Below are 19,154 nucleotides of genomic sequence, written 5' to 3'. Positions count from 1 at the left end.
TGGGACTCGAACTATGGTTGAATACATGGGAGGCCTGCTACGTAACCCTTACACTATCTGCTGGCCCCAAGACCTATCACTTCAAAAGCAAAGCCTAGTCTGTTTAGTAACGCACAGGTAAGGACCTCCAGGACCCAGCCCTTACCTACTAGCCACACACCTTAGGCCTGATTCTGCACCACACCCACGCCTCACAACTCGCGTTCTATTAACATGGAAGACTCGAGTGTTCCAGCTGGTCCTTGCTCCCTCTTTGGCTCAGTTCTGGCCAGTGCTGGAGTGGCATCCCAACCTTGCCTTTGATCCCTTAAATCTCAGCTCAAGAGTCAGCTCCTCTCAGATCCCTTGTCCCCAGACAGAACTCGCTGCCCCTCGTTCTGGCTCCCACAGAGGCTGTGTTCACCTTGGCCTTATTTACAACTGTTACGAGCAGCGCCCAAATTTCCTGAGTGGTTTCCACTGGGCTGCAGCTCAAAGGGAACACGGCCTCTTCCTCAGGTCTCTGATCCTGGCACCCTTCCTAGCACACAGAAGGGACATTAATGAATGCTGCACTGCATTTTCTTTCTTTTCAAAAACCCGTTTCCTGGACCAGCAGATGGCATAATGGTTCCATCACTGGACTCTCATGAAGTTGACCATGGTTTGAGTCCCGGATCCGGAGGCCTAAAACTCACTCTAGGCACATGTGCATGCATGCCCAAAATCCCAAGAGGAGAATAGAGGAAGGAGAAGGGATTGTGGCCATTCCACCTGAGGGATGATTTCTCACTTTCTCACACCAAAAAAAAAAACACCCCTCCAAAAAAAAAAAAAAAAAAAAAAAAAAAAAAAAAAAAAAACTCTATTTCTTAACAGTTAGGAGGTGATAAGAACACACGCTCTTCTCTACCTCAAGAATCAGAAAGACACCGTGTGGGGGTTAGAATGAGGCCAGGACAGCCCCCCTCTGCAATTGTGCCGCTATGTGCCACTGCCAGGGGCAGGTGCCGCCTTCAGGAGAAGAGGATGGCTGCCGTCGTCCACGCTCTGGAAGGGCGGGCTGCATCCAGAGCTCAGAGCCAGGAAAGACAGCTGCCCTGCCACTCCCGTCTTTGTAGGGGGCTCCTTGGGGTTCCCAGAGGGAAGCTCCAAGAAACTGAAAGGCTCCTTCAAGAGAAGATGCTATGGGGTAAGCCCAACTACGGTGTTCTCAGCAGCGTGCCAACTGGCCAACAGCTGAGAAGAGGGAACCGAGTCGTCCTGCCCAATCGAGCTGAAAACCTCGAGTTTGGAACTTTTTTGGCCAGGGTGCAAAAAAAAAAAAAAACACAACAGCCCCGGTTCTAAGAACTCTGATGGTACAGAAGAAAAAGAAGCTGCTTCTCCTCATCCCCCGAGCAGCTCGCAGCCACGGAGAATGGTACGTGCACCCCTAGCACGGGTTCTTATTTACTCAGTTCAGACATGCAGACACAACAGAAAACAACACGTTCCACTTCTTGCTCTCAATTTCAATTAACAATTACAAGGGTAACAGTCTCCGTGGAGAGTCAAGGCAGAAGCGGAAACAAATAACAGTCAAGTCTTAGTTATCTGAGCTAATCAGGGAGAGAAAGACATGAATAATTTAAAAGAACAAGGACTACAAAATAAATAAAACACACCACCTAAAACCTCTCACTCCTCCTTTGAGCAGAGTTCCCACTTCGGTCCCCACTAGCTCCTCATCCAGTTACAAATGCTGCTTGACTTGGCCGTCCTGCTGTCCTTCCCAATGGCCAAGCGTCCTCTCAGAAAGCTCCCTTGCTGGGGTCGCCAGGTGGCGTGGTGATTAAGGCGCTGGAGTCCCGCACGGCCGACTGCAGTTCCAGAACCTGACCTGGCAGCTTGCTTTTTCATTTTCCCTCTCTCTTTCAATCTCTCTGGTCAAAATTTAAAAATAATAATAATAATAATAATAACAATAAATAAAATAATTTATAGAAATAAAAAGAAAGCTCCTTCTAAACAAGCCCCTCCTCCCACCTCTGTCTCCAACCAGCTCCAAAACCTTGCAGAGCCATGGGGCCTGGCGCTCCTGAATAATGCCCCGTCTTGTGTCCTTGATATCTGGAACAACATCTGGTTCGTTGTGATGTTCAACAAATGTATGTGTAATTGACCTGAAATGATTCCTAACAGGAATTTGCTCATGTTCCGACGTGGGCACTGACTCCTGACAAATCACATTATTTCCTTGTGTGAAATCGAGGGAGGGGAACTGGATCACCTCTGGAGCTGTCTCGTGGGCACACACCCAGGGAGCCGTACTCATCTCGTGCCCAGTGGTCATCAGTGACACGGCCAAGAGCAATGGCCCCCTTAGAGCCAGGGGCTCCCTACCCAGATCCCTTCCACTTCGACAAATCAGTAAAGATAAATTTTAAAATTTTAAAAAGGAACCTCAATAGACTAAGTGTGCGTGACCTACTTATTGATCATTCAGATAGTCACTAAGTGCCTGCTAATCTGTATAGAATAGAAATACTTGTCTACGCAGACCTTACTAATGAGTTGAAGAACTCAGGCGTAAAATGAAGAGGCAACCGACAAAAGGAGTCAGAACAGAATCAATGCCAGACTAACGGGACGGCCAATGACGCTGTGGGACTCAAAGATGAGCGAGCTCCCGGGAGGGGCCAGACTGAGAAGGGGCCTGAAGCCCCAGACCAGCAACGAGATCCAGTTTTGTCACCAGCAGCCCCTGGTGCGTGAGCATCGCAGTAAGTCATCACTGTGGTTTAAGGATGTGAACTAATTCAGCACCACTTCCTATCAGGGCGGCAGGAGGAAAAGCGACACACCCCTGAGAGCAACACACTGAGCAAATGCCAGGTGGCTACACAGATTCAGGCCACGCTCACGTGGGTATCTGGGACACACGCATTTCTCAATGGGAGGCTGCATGCATTTTCCAGCCTGTCAATGCTGTATCTGAACCATGCAAACACCCCTGAATGACCTATACACACAGAAGGATGCTACGGTGTCCCCAGGCCCCACAGCCTACAGCCCCGAAGCATTCTGAAAGGTCTAGGGAGGGCACTGTGATTTTCCGGCAGCGGGTTTGTTTTCCGGGCCGCGTTTTGCTCCTGCCCGTGCCGAGTGAGGCTGCGCTCCCTGAGCACATATGCGCCGACAGATGGTGTAAGAGGACTAGGATCCCACTAGCTCCTTCCCAGGAGCCAGCTTGAATGCAAATGTAAGCTGCAGAGACGTTAAACAAGGAGCCTCGGAACTGACTCTCACATCTGAAAGCCAGACAGAGAATGAGAGGTACCCCTAGGAAGACAAACTGCGTCCCCTGGTGTCGTTTACCTACAGCAGCGCACAGAACACTGCGGTTGTTTCCCACAATGGAGGGGAAGGATGCTTAAAAGCAGGCGACAACACCCTATTCATCTCTGGATACATGGTGCCTGACCCAATGAGCACTTGCTAATTGTGGCAATGGGGGAACCAGCAGATGGCATAATGCTTACATCACTGGACTCCCACGTAGTTGACTGCAGTTCGAGTACCAGACCCAGCAGCTTAAAACAACTCCAGGCACATAAGTGTGCATGCCCTAGGTCCCTAGAGGAGAATAAAGGAGAAGAGACTGTGGTGTGGCCATCCCCCCAGGAGGTGATTTCTTGCTTTCTGTCTCTCTGGCAAGTACAAAAATCTCTCTAAAATAAATAAATAAATATAGATAGATAGATAGGAATTAAATTAATGGGTACACAACAAAGGCGTAAGTGTGGAAAAGATGGTGTTTTGTGACTGTCATTTTCTGAGCAAATGCCAATCTGAATATGCACCCGGAGTGTCGTGTGCAAACGAAGGCTCTTCTGATGACTGGTCTTAGGAAGCCGCCGCCCAGTGCCACGCAGAACAGAGAACAGTCAGGTAGACGCCAACGCCAATGCTTTGCGTCTCGGAGGGTAGGCTGCCCATCACATGTCAAATTAACCGCAGGCGAAAGCCAGCTGCTAAGATCTTTTTCAAACCACCCACCTCTCTCTTGCTGTTGGCCCTGTTCTAAAAGGAGCGAAGGAAAAGAAAGCTTTCTGCCGCACATTAAACAAGACAGTCACGGATCCCTCTCCGCCTCCTTCGGTAATGCGTCTAATGGGTTCAGCTCAAACCCAGGAGACGTGAGGGCCAGGCTGCCCCGACTCACTAACCATTCAGTAGCGGGGACAAAAGGAATCAAAGGACTGTTCTGATAAATCAGGACTCAAAAGGGTGGAGGTTACAAACCCGACATTTTTATATATAGATAGATAGATAGATTTTTGCCACAGGGCATGAGCACTCACTGGAGAGAGAGTGCAAAGGAGAAAAAAAAGAGAGAACTCAGGTCCCAGGGAGGATGTCCACACCGCAATCCCCTCACCTTCATTCTCCCTTCAGGGTTTTGGGCACACACACACATACACACACACACACACACACACACACACACCTGGCATGTTTTCTGCTGGGTCCAGGACTCAAACCACGGAGTCAGCCATGTGGGGTCCCATGCCTTAACCACCGCACCACCTGCTGGGCCAGCACTTTTGCTTTTCAGAGCAATATATTACAAAGGATCTAAAGCCCCAAGGGCTAGCCCAGCCCCTATCACTAATGAATGGGAAGACCGTGAGCAGGGACTTCACCTTGCTGGGCCTCAGTTTCCTCATCTATAGGATGAAGCAGTCAACGCCAAACAGCCCTCCTTGCTCTATCCTCGAGCACCCCTAAACCAAATGTGGGACAGCAGAAGCCAACTGGCTCTCAATTCTATAATCCCGTAACTCTGTGTTACTGCTATTTAATATTCTATGAGGGAAGCTCTGGTCATACATATGCAAAGCAAAGCTAAATTAGAGCCTAGTTCTTTGTTTTTTGGGGGGGGCAGAGATTTTCACTGTAGAGCGCGTGCGCTCGCCAGACAGACAGAGAGAGACATAGAGACAGAAAGCGAGAAATCACCCCCCAGGAGGGATGGTCACGCTGCAATCCCTTCTCCTCCATTCTCCTCTCGGGATCTTGGGCACGCATGCACACGCGCCCGGCATGAGTTTTAAGCCACCGGGTCCGGGACACGAACCGCGGTCGACTACGTGGGAGTCCAGCGACATAGCCATTACGCTAACTGCTGGTTCCCGAGCCTAGTTCATTTTTTAGCCATTATAAAATCGTTCTACCTACACAAGTTTGCACTTTTCCCAATACCTAGGTGATTTCATTCATTCCTCATGAAATCCCTCCGAGGGAGAAAAGGCAGGTGAGTCTCCTCACGTTTTAGCTAAGGCAAGTGGAAGTAATTTCTGCAGGTCACAAATGGTGCCGTCAACAACCTCGTGCTGTAGAGAGAGGAGTCACTTTGGACCGCAGAGGCAGGACCATCTGAGGCTGCGGGAAAAGGCTTCGTGGGAGGTACTTACTGCAGCTCATTGGTCTCCATGCCCTGGGCGATGGCCATGATGATGCCGCCGAAAGAAAGCTTTCTGCCGCACATTAAACAAGACAGTCACGGATCCCTCTCCGCCTCCTTCGGTAATGCGTCTAATGGGTTCAGCTCAAACCCAGGAGACGTGAGGGCCAGGCTGCCCCGACTCACTAACCATTCAGTAGCGGGGACAAAAGGAATCAAAGGACTGTTCTGATAAATCAGGACTCAAAAGGGTGGAGGTTACAAACCCGACATTTTTATATATAGATAGATAGATAGATTTTTGCCACAGGGCATGAGCACTCACTGGAGAGAGAGTGCAAAGGAGAAAAAAAAGAGAGAACTCAGGTCCCAGGGAGGATGTCCACACCGCAATCCCCTCACCTTCATTCTCCTTTCAGGGTTTTGGGCACACACACACATACACACACACACACACACACACACACACACACCTGGCATGTTTTCTGCTGGGTCCAGGACTCAAACCACGGAGTCAGCCATGTGGGGTCCCATGCCTTAACCACCGCACCACCTGCTGGGCCAGCACTTTTGCTTTTCAGAGCAATATATTACAAAGGATCTAAAGCCCCAAGGGCTAGCCCAGCCCCTATCACTAATGAATGGGAAGACCGTGAGCAGGGACTTCACCTTGCTGGGCCTCAGTTTCCTCATCTATAGGATGAAGCAGTCAACGCCAAACAGCCCTCCTTGCTCTATCCTCGAGCACCCCTAAACCAAATGTGGGACAGCAGAAGCCAACTGGCTCTCAATTCTATAATCCCGTAACTCTGTGTTACTGCTATTTAATATTCTATGAGGGAAGCTCTGGTCATACATATGCAAAGCAAAGCTAAATTAGAGCCTAGTTCTTTGTTTTTTGGGGGGGGCAGAGATTTTCACTGTAGAGCGCGTGCGCTCGCCAGACAGACAGAGAGAGACATAGAGACAGAAAGCGAGAAATCACCCCCCAGGAGGGATGGTCACGCTGCAATCCCTTCTCCTCCATTCTCCTCTCGGGATCTTGGGCACGCATGCACACGCGCCCGGCATGAGTTTTAAGCCACCGGGTCCGGGACACGAACCGCGGTCGACTACGTGGGAGTCCAGCGACATAGCCATTACGCTAACTGCTGGTTCCCGAGCCTAGTTCATTTTTTAGCCATTATAAAATCGTTCTACCTACACAAGTTTGCACTTTTCCCAATACCTAGGTGATTTCATTCATTCCTCATGAAATCCCTCCGAGGGAGAAAAGGCAGGTGAGTCTCCTCACGTTTTAGCTAAGGCAAGTGGAAGTAATTTCTGCAGGTCACAAATGGTGCCGTCAACAACCTCGTGCTGTAGAGAGAGGAGTCACTTTGGACCGCAGATGCAGGACCATCTGAGGCTGCGGGAAAAGGCTTCGTGGGAGGTACTTACTTCAGCTCATTGGTCTCCATGCCCTGGGCGATGGCCATGATGATGCCGCCGTGGTCCCCCCACGTGTAGTAGTGAGGTCCAGGAAGGGCCTGGGGAGGAAGAGCCAGTGGTCAGCCCACTGCTGTGAGGGTGACGCAGAAACCCTGTACACACGCACACGCACACAGAGGCATGTGTACATGTACACACACGACAACAATGTCAACCATGTGTATACAACCTTCAGTTCACAGAAAACACTCACACCCAGGACCAGCAGATGGCGCAATGGCTATGTGTCGCTTGACTCTCATATAGTCAACCATGGTTAGAGTCGTGGACATGGCAGCTTAAAACTCACAACAGGCACATGTGTGTGCGTGCCTGAGATCCTAAGAGGAGAATGGAGAAGGGACTGCAGTATGACCATTTTCTCTGGGGGGGGAGGGGGGTGATTTCTCACTTTCTGTCTCTCTCTGTCTCTCTCTGGTATGCACACGTGCCCTATAGCAAAAACCTTTCCCCCAAAAAAAGAAGGAAAAAACATTCATACCCATTCTCTCATTTTGCTCCACAAAATCCTGAGAATAAGCAAACCGAGTTCTCATCTCCCAATATTTTCCCAAATGAACAAAGAAGGGCTTGATATTAAAATGGCAGACTGTGGTGTGGTGGCGAAGGCACTGGACTCCCACATGGGAAAGTGTGGTTTGAATCCTGGGCCTAGCAACTTGCTTTCTCCCTCTCTCTCTCTGTTGAGTGTGTGTGGCCTATAGCAAATTTAAACATAATTATGAGGGCCAGCATGTGGCATAGTGGTTAAGACCCTGGACTCCCATGTGGTGGACCACGGTTCAAGTCCCAGACTTAGAGCTTGAAACTCATGCTGGGCACATGTGCGTGCATGCCCAAAATCCTGACAGGAGAATGGAGAAGTGATTGTGGCATGGCCATCCCCCCTCGGGGGTGATTTCTCACTTTCTGTTTCTCTGTACAGTGCATGCGCACTAAAGCAAAAAAAAAGAAAAGAAAGGAAAAAAGAAAAAGAAAACGATAAATAAAATTAAATAAATAATTCTCCTTAAAAAAAAAAAAAAGGCAGACTGTAAATGCCAGAGGTAGAACGCAAACCCAAATGTCTAACTCTCGTCAACTGATGGTTAAAAATTAATGCACTGGAGTTCCAGTTCCACTAGGACCATGTAAGCCCCTGGAGCCCTTTACACAGCTACAAACGCTGGCCAAAATGCAGAAATAACTGCCAGAGGACATCGAGCAGCAAACACAGCAGGCAGCCTGTGGAAAGGACCTAGAAGAGCCTCCCACACAGCTAGGGCTCCTGGTACACTGCTCCTCAGGGACAGCCCTGTCACGGGGTGCCTCAGTCCCAGCCAGAGCTAAAACATCCACATAAACCACTTCTGTCAAAGGAGGCAGGTCAAGGCTGGGGAGGGGATGGAAAGGATCCCAGAAGGGAGATGTCAGAAAAGTAAAATCTCTAATTCTGATAGGAATTTAATTAAAGCTCAGCCTCACTGCCATACAACATATGTGAGAAGACCCAACCCAGCATAGCAAGGCTCAGCAGACCTCACTGAGACCTGAGCTACCGTACACACACAGCATGAGAGAACTTCCATAAGGACCTACCCAGGCTGACTGCCACTGAAACAGCGGAATCTTCCGGAAGACCAGATCTCATGCGTTTCATTCACATGCCCAGAATACAAACCAAAACGACCCCAAATACAAATAAATGTGTCTGTAAAGTATGTCCAATTCTCAGGGGAAAAGACAATCAACAGGTAATGCCAAGATGACACATACAGTAGAGTTTTTTGGTTTTTTTTTTAAGAGGTTTTTGCTATAGGGCACATGCGCTCGCCAGAAAGAGACAGAGAGATAGAAAGTGAGAAATCACCCCCCGGGGAGGATGGCCACGCTGCAATACCTTCTCCTCCGTTCTCCCCTCAGGATCTTGGGCACGCACACACACGCACTCGGCGTGAGTTTAAGTCACTGGATCCGGGACTCGAACCGCAGTCAACTACACGGGAGTTCAGCAACATAGCCATTATGCTAACTGCTGGTCCCATATAGTAGAGTTTTAAAATAGCTGTTCCAGGGTCAGCCAGGTGGTCTGGTGGTTGGGGTAGCTGGAAGCTGGATCTCACATGGGCAAGTGCACTGTTTGAGTCCTGGATCTGGTGGCTTGGAAAAATATGCCAAGTGCATGTGTATACGTGCCCAAAATCCCGAGAGCAGACTGGAGGAAAAGAGACTGTGGCATGGTCATCCCCCCTAGGGGGTGAGTTCTCACTTTCCCACTTTCTCTGTCTCTCTGTATAGCCCTCCAGAGAGCACAAGCATCCTATAGCAAAAACCAATTAAAAAAAAAAAAAGTGTGTGTGTGTGTGTGTGTGTGTGTGTGTGTGTGTAGTTGTTATGACCATGTTTCATGGGGTAATGTTCATGTATGAAATGAACAGAAGATAAGAGTTCTCTCCAGAGAATGAAAACTACACACACATATGTACATAGACAGATAAACAGAATTTTTTTCATGGAATAAAGTAAAATTAGAAGTAAAATCACTTCAACGTCAGAATAAAAATGACAGAGAAATCAATGAACATAAAGACAGATATAGATAAGTAGAAATCTATTCTAAAGAACATATATGGGGGAAAAATAAACAGATTCTAAAAAAGGGCACAAAGGACCGGTGGGACAATAATGAAAAATCTAATGTATGTAATTAGAGTCTAAGAAAAACAGAAGAAAGGGACTGCAGCAGATATAAAGTATTTGAAGAAATAATGGCTGAAAATTTCCCAAATTTGATGAAAGACATAATGCCATAGAGTTAAGATCAGTATCCCAAAATAGGGTAAACTCAAAGGAGACCCTTCCAAAATACATCATAACAAAACCATAAAAACAAAAGAGAAAAAAAAAATTATTGAAAACATCTAGAGGAAAAAGGAATGTTACACCCAGAGGATTTTTTTGAACCTGAACCCATCACAACCCAAATCAGGAGGTAGGACATCTTTAGTATGCTGAAAGAAGATCTCTGTCAACCTAGAATTCTATACCCAACAAGCATATCCTCTAAGAATGAAAGTAAAATAAAGGTATTCTCAAGTAAAGGAAAAACTGAGAGATTCACAGCCAATAATCCAAGTCTAAAAGAAATGCTAAAGAAATGTCTTCAAGCTGTATGGAAATTTCCCAGGGGTTATAAAAAAAAAAAAATAAAAAGGCTTTAAGAATGGAGAACAAGGGAATCAGCAGATGGCATAAGGGTTACATTGCTGGACTCCCACATTATCGACCACAGTTCAAGTCCTAGACCCAGTGACTTGAAACTCATGCCAGGCCGTGTGCATGTGTGCCCCAAATCCCAAGGAGAATGAAGGAGAAGGTATTGCAGTGTGGCCATCCTCCATGGGGTGTGATTTCTCGCTTTCAGTCTATCTCTGTGTGTCTATCTGACAAGTCTACAAGCCCTACAGTGAAAATCTCTCTTAAAAAAAAAAAAAGAGAGAGAAAAGAAAAAAGAAAAGAAAAGGGAGAGCAAGAACAATTATAAATATCTGGCTAAATACTCAATTCTGCTTTTCCTTCTGAAGTTCTTTAAAATTTCTATGATGATTTAAAGCAAAAACAAATATAATTGGGACCAGCAGATGGCATAGTGGCTAAGTTGCTAGACTCCCACGTAGTCAATCATGGTTCAAGTCCTGGACCCAGTGGCTTAAAGTCATGCCAGGTGCATGCGCATGTGTGCTCAAGATCCTGAGAGGAGAATGGAGGAGAAGGGATTGTGGCATGGCCATCCCCCCTGGGGGGATGATTTCTCGCTTTCTGGCTCTCTGTCTCTCTATCTTTCTGGCAAGAGCAAAAACCTCTCAAAAAAATAAATAAATAAGTAATATATATAAAACCTTGTAGGTTTTTCAATGTATATCAATGTGATGCATGACAATAACACAAAGGTGGGAAGAGAAAAAGAACTTACATGGTTGCAATGTTTCTAAATTTATGTTAAATGATGTATCAATTCAAAGACTGAAAACCTAGCCATGTATGTTGTAATCCATATATTATCTGGAGACTTGCTTTCTCGCTTTCTCTCTCTCTCTCTCTCACTTTCTCCCTCTCTGGTCAAATTAAAACTAATAAATAAATAAATAAACAAATAAAGTTAGATAAAATACTTCTTAAAAAAATATATATATAAAATGAAAAGTATAATATTTAAATAAAAATAAAATACTAAAAATATCTAAATAATATAAAATAAGACAGGAAGGAACAGAGGAATAAAAATCAGATAGGATAAAAGAAAAAATAATAAAATATTATATCTAAGTCCAACCATATCAATAATTATATTAGATATTAATGGGCTAAATATTTCAGTTAAAAAGCATAAGTTGGCAATATAAATTTAAAAAGTCAGGTACTATCCATATTGCTCTAAGAAATACTGTAAATATTAGGTTGTCAGGAAAGTCCTGATGCATTTTTGCATAGAAAAACATAGAAAAAAAATATGACTTTCCAGATAACCTAATGTAAGTAGATAAACAGTAAAAGAGGTCCCATCCAAAAAGTAAACCTAAGATGGCTGGAGTGACTATTTCGTATCAGATAAAATACTCTTTAGAACAAAAGCTCTAAAAAAGGGATATTTCATAATGATGTAAGAGACAATGCATCAAAAAAGATCATTCTAAATACAAGTACACTTAATAACAGGCTCAAAATATATGGCAAGGGCCAGCGAGGGGCATGAAGGTTGAGGTGCTGGACTTCCAGATGGCCTACCGTGGTTTGAGTACCAGACCTGGTAACTTGGAACTCACACTGAGAATGTGTGAATGCCCAAAATCCTGAGAGGAAAATGGGTTGCAGTGTGGCCATACCCCTGGTGGGTATCACACATACAATGTGAGAGAGAGATAAAGATATAGGTGTTTGTTTGCTTTTAGAAAGATTTTTGTGGGATCAGCAGTTAGTGTAATGGCTATGTCGCTGAACTCCCACGTAGTCGACCGCGGTTCGCATCCCAGAACTGGTGGCTTAAAACTCACGCCGGGTGCGTGTGCGTGTGTGCCCGAGGTCCTGAGAGGAGAATGGAGGAGAAGGAATTGCAGCGTGGCCATCCCCCCTGGGGGGTGATTTCTTGCTTTCTGTCTCTGTCTGGCGAGCGCATGCGCCCTATAGGGAAAACCTCTCAAATATTTTTGTTATAGAGAGTGTACACTTGCCAGAGAGACAGAAAGCTACAAATCACCCCCCAAAAGGGATGGCCACACTGCAATCCGTTCTTCTCCACTCTCTTCTTGGGATTTTGCACACACACACACATGCCCGGCATGAGCTTCCAGCTGCTGGGTCTGGGACTCAAACCACAGTCGACTACGGAGTCCAGCGACATAACTACTGGTCCCAGGTTTGCTTTTCTCTTTTCTTGCTATAGGGCATGTGTGCTCACTGACAAAAGACAGAGAGAAGGGTAAAGTAAAAAATCACCCCTCACCCCAGTGGGAATGGTCATGCCATAATCTCTTCTCCTCCATTCTCTTGGGATTCTGGTGCCTGGAGAGGGGCACTGACAGTGGCCCCAGCAACAGCCACCATTTCACTGGAGGAGGAACCAGAACCCACTTTCTCTACCCAGAAGGCAATCACTTGCAGATGTTTCAGTCCCAGACGACACCAATAGCAGAAAGGACAAACGAACCACAGAGCAGCCCAGAGGAGAGTGCTCCCATTCCTAAAGGAATGTCCGTCTCCAGCAAGCAGAAACCAGCTGCCAACTCTTTCCCCTGGGAACGGGACACAGATGACCCGAAATTTCAGTTCCAACTCGTCCACACTCTAACGACTCTGACCCTAACAACCTCCTTTGTCTGAATATGTGATTACTCTACCATATTACATAGCTCTGAATTTACACACACACACACACACACACACACACACACACACACACACACAGAGCCTTATATCTCTCAGCTGGAAGGACAGTTAGTCCTACTAATGAGATCAGGTATGTGACAAGTCTCTAAACCGCAAAGAGCCATGTGATCATTGGGTATTACAATAACTGCCTTATATACTGCATATTTAAATATAAAAGGGCGTATATTTCTGTATATTTCATTCTCAAAAAAAAACATGTCACGAGGATGGGAACTAAGTTAGCTAGCTCTCCTAAGAACTCCACGTCACTCCTTACTGGTGCTCAGCCTGCAGGCGAAGCTCAAAAAATTGCCAAGTAGTGATCTGTTGTGTCTTACGCTGGCAGCTCCTGACACATACAGAGCCACCACGGAAATGAGCCCAGATCCATCTCTCTTGGTCTTATTATGTCATGAAGAGTGGTGAAAACATTGTCTTACGATTCTGGGAATTCTCTAACGTCCGAAGCTGACACTGAATTAACATTCCAGGACTAGAAATGGAGCTCCACTTCAAAATCGATATAATCTGCACCAGAGGTTCCAAATCAGACAATTTAAGGTAAACACCAAGCCTGGGCCTGCACTATGGAATGTCCAGTTCCTAGATGGAAAGTATATAGCGTTGCCCAGTGGGTAAAGTCTCCAATCACAGTGCAAAAATATTAAAAGTTTTTTAAAAACTTAACCAGCTTTGGGGACCAGCAGTTAGCGTAATGGCTATGTTGCTGGACTCCCATGTAGTGGATCGCAGTTTGAATCTGGGACAGTCTGGCTTAAACTCACATCGGGTGCGTGTGTGTACGTGTCCAAGATCCTGAGAGGAGAATGGAGAAGGGATTGCGGTGTGGCCATCCCCCCTGGGAGGTGATTTCTCGCTTTCTGTCTCTCAGTTTCTGTCTTTCTGGTGAGCGTATGCACCCTATAGAAAAACCTCTCCAAAAAAATAAAAAACAGCTTTGGACCTGATTCACCTTTTTACTTTCGTATCTGACAAACCATAATATGCTGACACACTGAAATACTGAGCACCCATTCTAAGCCTGGCCCTGTGAGGTCCTAGGATTACAGAGACAAGCAAAACAGACATTGTCTGTGTCCTCATAGAATTATAAACTTGGAAATTTTAGTAAAATTCATAGTTTCTCAAAATAAGTCTTTTATTTATTTATTTATTTTTTAGGTTTTTGCCATAGGGCCGATGTGCTTCCTGGAGAGAGAGAGAATGAAAAAATGAGTAATCACCCCCCAAGGTTGATGGCCACATGTCAATCCCTTGTCCTCCTGGGATTTGGGGCATGCATGCACGCATAACTAGCTTGAGTGCTGGGTCCAGGACTTGAACCACAGTCAGTCATAAGGAAGTCCAGCAGATTAACCACTGTGCCACCTGCTGGCCCCAGTCTGTTTTTCATTTAAAGTGACTTTTTTTGGCAAGATCGTGCATCATTTTATAAGGTATGAACATAGACCAGTGTGGCTGACTCGCTGGCAGCTCTGGGTACCTGTCTTTACTTCACAGTCATGTTTGGCATTGCTGGCCTCCACCATGGGGCCAAACCTGTCCCTGAAATGTCCCGGCAAAGCACACGTTCTCACACACACGCAAGAACCTAGGGAGTACAGAATGAGCTGACCTCTCGCCACCTGGCTCCAGCGCTGCTAGAAATGTACACGTTGGTCTTGCTGGCCAAGTTCTTTCCCACCGAGCCTAAAAGGCAAGAGGAGTCATTATTTTTCATCTGGAGAATAGGTCACACAATCACCTTGCCTAGCCAGAACTCCTGAGCAGTACCTAGTGACTGAGAATGTTTTGAAACAGGAAGAGCAGCTACTGCTGAGAGGCCGAGCGTCACTCTCCTCGGCCGCACCAACCCGACAGCAGGTCCCTGGAGGCCAGGCACGCACACTCACCCGTGGCGATGATGAGGCCGGGAGCCGACTCCTTGGAGAGGATGGGCATTCTCCTGAGCTGGAGGTTGAGGAGTTGACTAAGGCGCTGGGCCAGGTGGAGTGAACAGCCCTGGGAAAGCTACAGGACAGAAGTAATCAGACCTAGATCTCCCAGCAAAGCCGGAGGCCTGCGTGTGGACACCACAGCGAGACACAGAGGCCCTAGGCAAGGAGGCCTAGCTCAGAGGGAACCAGAATCACAGCCCACTGTCTCCACAGTCCCCCAGATAGAGAGGATCATCTGAACCAACATAAATGTCTCTTACGGAAGAAAAGAGAAAAACAACAACTTAAAAACTCCCTCTGAGACTCTCAGAGAACATAATTAGAAGTCAGTGTCAACTCAAGTGGATGGAAAGATCCCATCTCACCACATCACTCAGAGATCCTCTTAGGGGGACTCAGAGCTAAAGAGAAATGAAATCATGTCAGGATATTTACTTTCTAAGTCAGTGGCTATGTGTGTCAAATATGCTCCCAGCAATTCTATCAAAAGAAAAACCGAGAATCAGAAGTCATCAAGTCTCGTGATGAGCGCCCAGATATACAACAGATGAGATAGAAAACCTCAAAGATTGACATTCAACTTTTTAAAAATATTCAACATTTGTACAAAGGTGTGGGTATTCAGGGCAAGGCTTTAAATTATTCAGCCTAGCCTCTTCACTTGCGTTCAAATTTTAATAGTTCTTCTGCAAACATCAGGTGGAGGCCTGTGCTGTATGGTCATGCCTGATTCTCCTGGCCAGAAAGTAACTGCTCAGTGTTCTTCAGATGCACGTGACATGCTGAACTGTGTGTGCTTATGGTCAAGTAAAAACCACAATAAGGCTGGATCTACTTCCTTTTGTCACCAAAGGATCTCTAACAGGTTTTCATCTGGCTGGCTTCCTAGTCTAAGCCACTGGACATTGAAGCAAATTAAGTGGGGTCCCAAATAAATACTTATTTGTCCCCTCCCCTGTTCTGACTCACATTTCTTTTCCTACAAGGAAGTCTATTCATGTAAGAGTTCTGTATCTTCTGGTAACCAGATTTAACCATTTATATACATTCTTTCCAGGATCTAAGGTCAGAAGCAGAAACTAAGTGCTGATTAACTGTCCTACAGTTCATAAATAAGCTGATCAGTCAGAAAAAGTCAAAAGGTGAATATTTTTAACAATACCATTATATTATATTCTGTGTGTTTATGTGCGTGCATGCACACGCATGTTAGAGGGTATGTGTGCTTTCCAAAGACAGAGACAAAGAAAGAGGGAGAGGAGAAAGGACCACCCATGAGAAATGGTCATGCTGCAATCTCTTCCCTTCTATCTCTCCTGCCCTAAGGATTTTGGACATGCACATACACACACCTGGTGTGTTTCTCAAGTCTAGGACTTGAACCAGGCAGCTGGCCACACGGGGTCTGACTGTCTCAAGCTCCAGGCCACAGAGCTGACCCTACCACTAATTCTATTTAACAAAGGCTCGCTCTCTACTCTCCATTTAAGCACACTCAAAAATGCCCAGGCCCCACCCATGCAGGGATCAGCCCAAACTGCAGAGGTCCAAAGACACTGGTGAGAAGGGGAAGCTCCTAAGTATTTGCCTCTTACCAAAATTAGAGCTGATATGGTAAATCGAGCCTTGCTGCCAAATAGGAAAGAAAGATCAGGACGTATATACTCAGGCAAGCGTCTCTAAAATAATTTCCCACAGCCGCAGATGCAACACGCAGAAGAGGCAACATAGCTTAGTATGCACAAATGAAATTCAAAAATAGAAAGACCACTGTTGGGGCCAGCAGGTGGTGTAGTAGTTCAAGTGCTGGACTCTCACATGGCTAACCGCACTTCAAGCCCTAGACCTGGTGGCTTGAAAATCACACTGGGCAGGTGTGCGCGAGAGCCCAAAATCCCAGGAGAAGAATGGAGGAGAAGGGATAACGGTGGCCATCCCCCCCACCCGCTATCACTTTCGCTCTCACTGCCTCTCTCCTGTGAGCCTACGAACCTATGGCAAAAGTCTTCCAAAAAAACTAAACTAAAAAACACTGTCTAATAAAAATGTGACAGGTCCTGAGTCAGTGCCTTCTGCTACTTCCTTTCCCCTTAGGGGAATATGGAATCTAGGTGTGGAGTGTCACCCAAGTCCAGGGGCCACATCCATAACTGTCTCCTGAGGGACAGGAGAGGAGCTTGCAGGCCTGTGGGAGCACTTCATGGAACCAAATAATATACTTCAGTATTCCCAACTTTTCAGATGGGGCCACGGGCAGGCAACACTGTAGACTCCTGAATTACATTCAGAGGGGAATTTAAGAAATAGTTCTCCAGAAATAATAGCAGGTGTCAGGGGTCCCCAAACATTCTAGGTCTGAAGTACAATTGATATTGCAATAAGTTTTTTATAGCAGCCTTGGGCGAGAAAAAAATATCGAAATGTGTTTTTCACATAGTTAAGTCCAAACAGCTTAGTAAAGCACGTGTGTCCTCATGACTCAGATGCAGTGTGAAATAACAGTAAGTGGCAATGGGAAGAAAACCCGTTTCTAGTTCATTGTTAAGTGACCTACTTACCTAACTAACGCACTGTGTGTACCTTCTAGGCATTACACGACTTTTCATTGGAAATAGATCAGTTACGACTGCCCTCATTTCTGGTTCTACCCTGATTTTCTCACTTGTTTTCCATTACATGAACTGCTGAAAATCACTTCCTACCGACACAACCTCATCAAAAGAAAGATAGCATGATCGAACGTTGAAACTGGGAACTAAGTTCATCTGTGGCTGTGTCAGAAAAGTCATGACACAGTTTTGCTTAGGAACATGCAAACATTCCACATGAATTTTCCAGTGACCCATTCATTGGTGTCTAACAAATGTTAAGTACCACGGTGTTTCTCTCAGAAACTGAAAACAGTCCATGATGCCCATAAACGTGCATGGCACCCCAGGGTACCTCGGCGCACAGTTTGGGAACTACAAGGGCAGCAATCCAGATAAAAGGCTGTTCCATCTGACATTAATGGAGTGCTACGAGACGGTGTATGTTTCCAGGGACTATTAGATGTACGAAACCACACAGATCCGTATTAAAAACCCGAGTAAGATGAACGCATCTATACCTCACAGTTGATTTTCTCTCCATATCCCGTGAAGGCTGGAGCCTGAAGGAATTCCCAGGTTCCCCCTTTGTCAAAGGTGATGACGGATCTCATGTTTTCCTCATTCATAGAACCGTTAATCAGGGTAGCAATGTAGACGCCTTGTAACCCTTCCACTCTGTGAAAGTCAGCAAATGGTTCATTTGCAAAATACCTACAGTAAGAGAAAACACACAACTGTGACCCCGAAGCAGTACTTGCGTGGTATGGTACTGGACACAGTACCGGCTTGTATTGTGAATAACACAACATTTAACCGTGTAAAGTATACAACTCAGCGGCATCGAGGATGTTCACAGTGGTGGGCAACCACCATCCTGTCAGTGCCAGGGCACCGTCATCCCTCCTCAAGGTCACCCTGGGCCCTTGGGTAGTCACTCTCCATGTCTGGTCCCCCTCCCTGAGCCCAGGCAACCCCGATCTGCTTTCCGTCTCTATGGGTGTGTCTGGTCTGCATAGTTCACATAAATGGTGTCGTGAAGTTTGCGGCCTTTTTACATCTGGTTACTTTCACTCAGCACGGTGCTTTCAAAGTGCATCCACGTGTAAGTGGGTAGCAGCACTTCATTCTTTTTTATGGCTAAATAACCTGTTCTTTATATCTCTTTTAGAATTATTTTATTTACTATTATTATTGTTTTTTAATTTGCTATAAGCAATACACACTCACCAGAGAGAGAGAGAGAGAGAGAGAGAGAAAGTGAGAAATCAAACCACCAGGTCTAGGACTCAGACCATCGTCAGCCATGTGGGAGTCTAGTGCCAGGCCACCTGCTGGCCAAACCTGTTCTTTTTTAAAAAGTAATTTTATTTTATTTTTTAACTTTTGGGGCCAAAATGTTTATCTGATGAACAACTCCTACCAGGGGGTTTAGGATTATAAATATAACATGCCGAAATTGACACAAAATCAAATTCACTGTCAAAACGGACCCCAAATCTCCCAACAAGCCTTGCTCAACAGTGAACATGAAGCCAGACTGTGAGACTTTAATAACAACACTGAGGCTTAACATTTAACCCCAGTCTGCGGGAACAGAGGAAGAGGTTACACAGCCACCATCCAGTACTCACACTCATTACGCAACACTGATCAGGCAGACACACACAGCGTTTTCTGTCGGGGAGCCCAAAAGAATCTGGCATTTCTTTCCCAAAGAAACAGGATGTGGCACCAGCAGGTAGCATGGTGGTTAACGCACTGGACTCCCACATAGCCAAACTT

At 46.0% G+C, this 19,154-nt stretch overlaps 1 protein-coding gene across 3 annotated transcripts in view; it reads right to left on the bottom strand.

The window, feature by feature from the left end:
• Nucleotides 1-19,154, bottom strand: part of SORL1 (sortilin related receptor 1) — a 226,472-nt gene that overhangs the window by 115,456 nt on the left and 91,862 nt on the right. For 2 of the 3 annotated variants that reach the window (XM_006148800.3, XM_027771986.1), the window contains exons 9-12: nt 17,891-18,083; nt 14,737-14,854; nt 14,460-14,533; nt 6,869-6,957 (exon numbers count right to left, since the gene is read on the bottom strand). In XM_006148800.3, the coding sequence (XP_006148862.1) occupies nt 6,869-6,957; nt 14,460-14,533; nt 14,737-14,854; nt 17,891-18,083 (474 nt within the window). The remainder of the gene's footprint in view (nt 1-6,868; nt 6,958-14,459; nt 14,534-14,736; nt 14,855-17,890; nt 18,084-19,154) is intronic. The other variant, XM_027771985.1, reaches the window with a different exon arrangement.

Source organism: Tupaia chinensis, unplaced genomic scaffold (assembly GCF_000334495.1).
Source record: "Tupaia chinensis unplaced genomic scaffold, TupChi_1.0 Scaffold000247_1, whole genome shotgun sequence".
NCBI classification, from domain to species: Eukaryota; Metazoa; Chordata; class Mammalia; order Scandentia; family Tupaiidae; genus Tupaia; species Tupaia belangeri.
The sequence above is the reverse complement of the archived record's forward strand: the minus strand, read 5'-3'. Positions and strand labels throughout refer to the sequence as shown.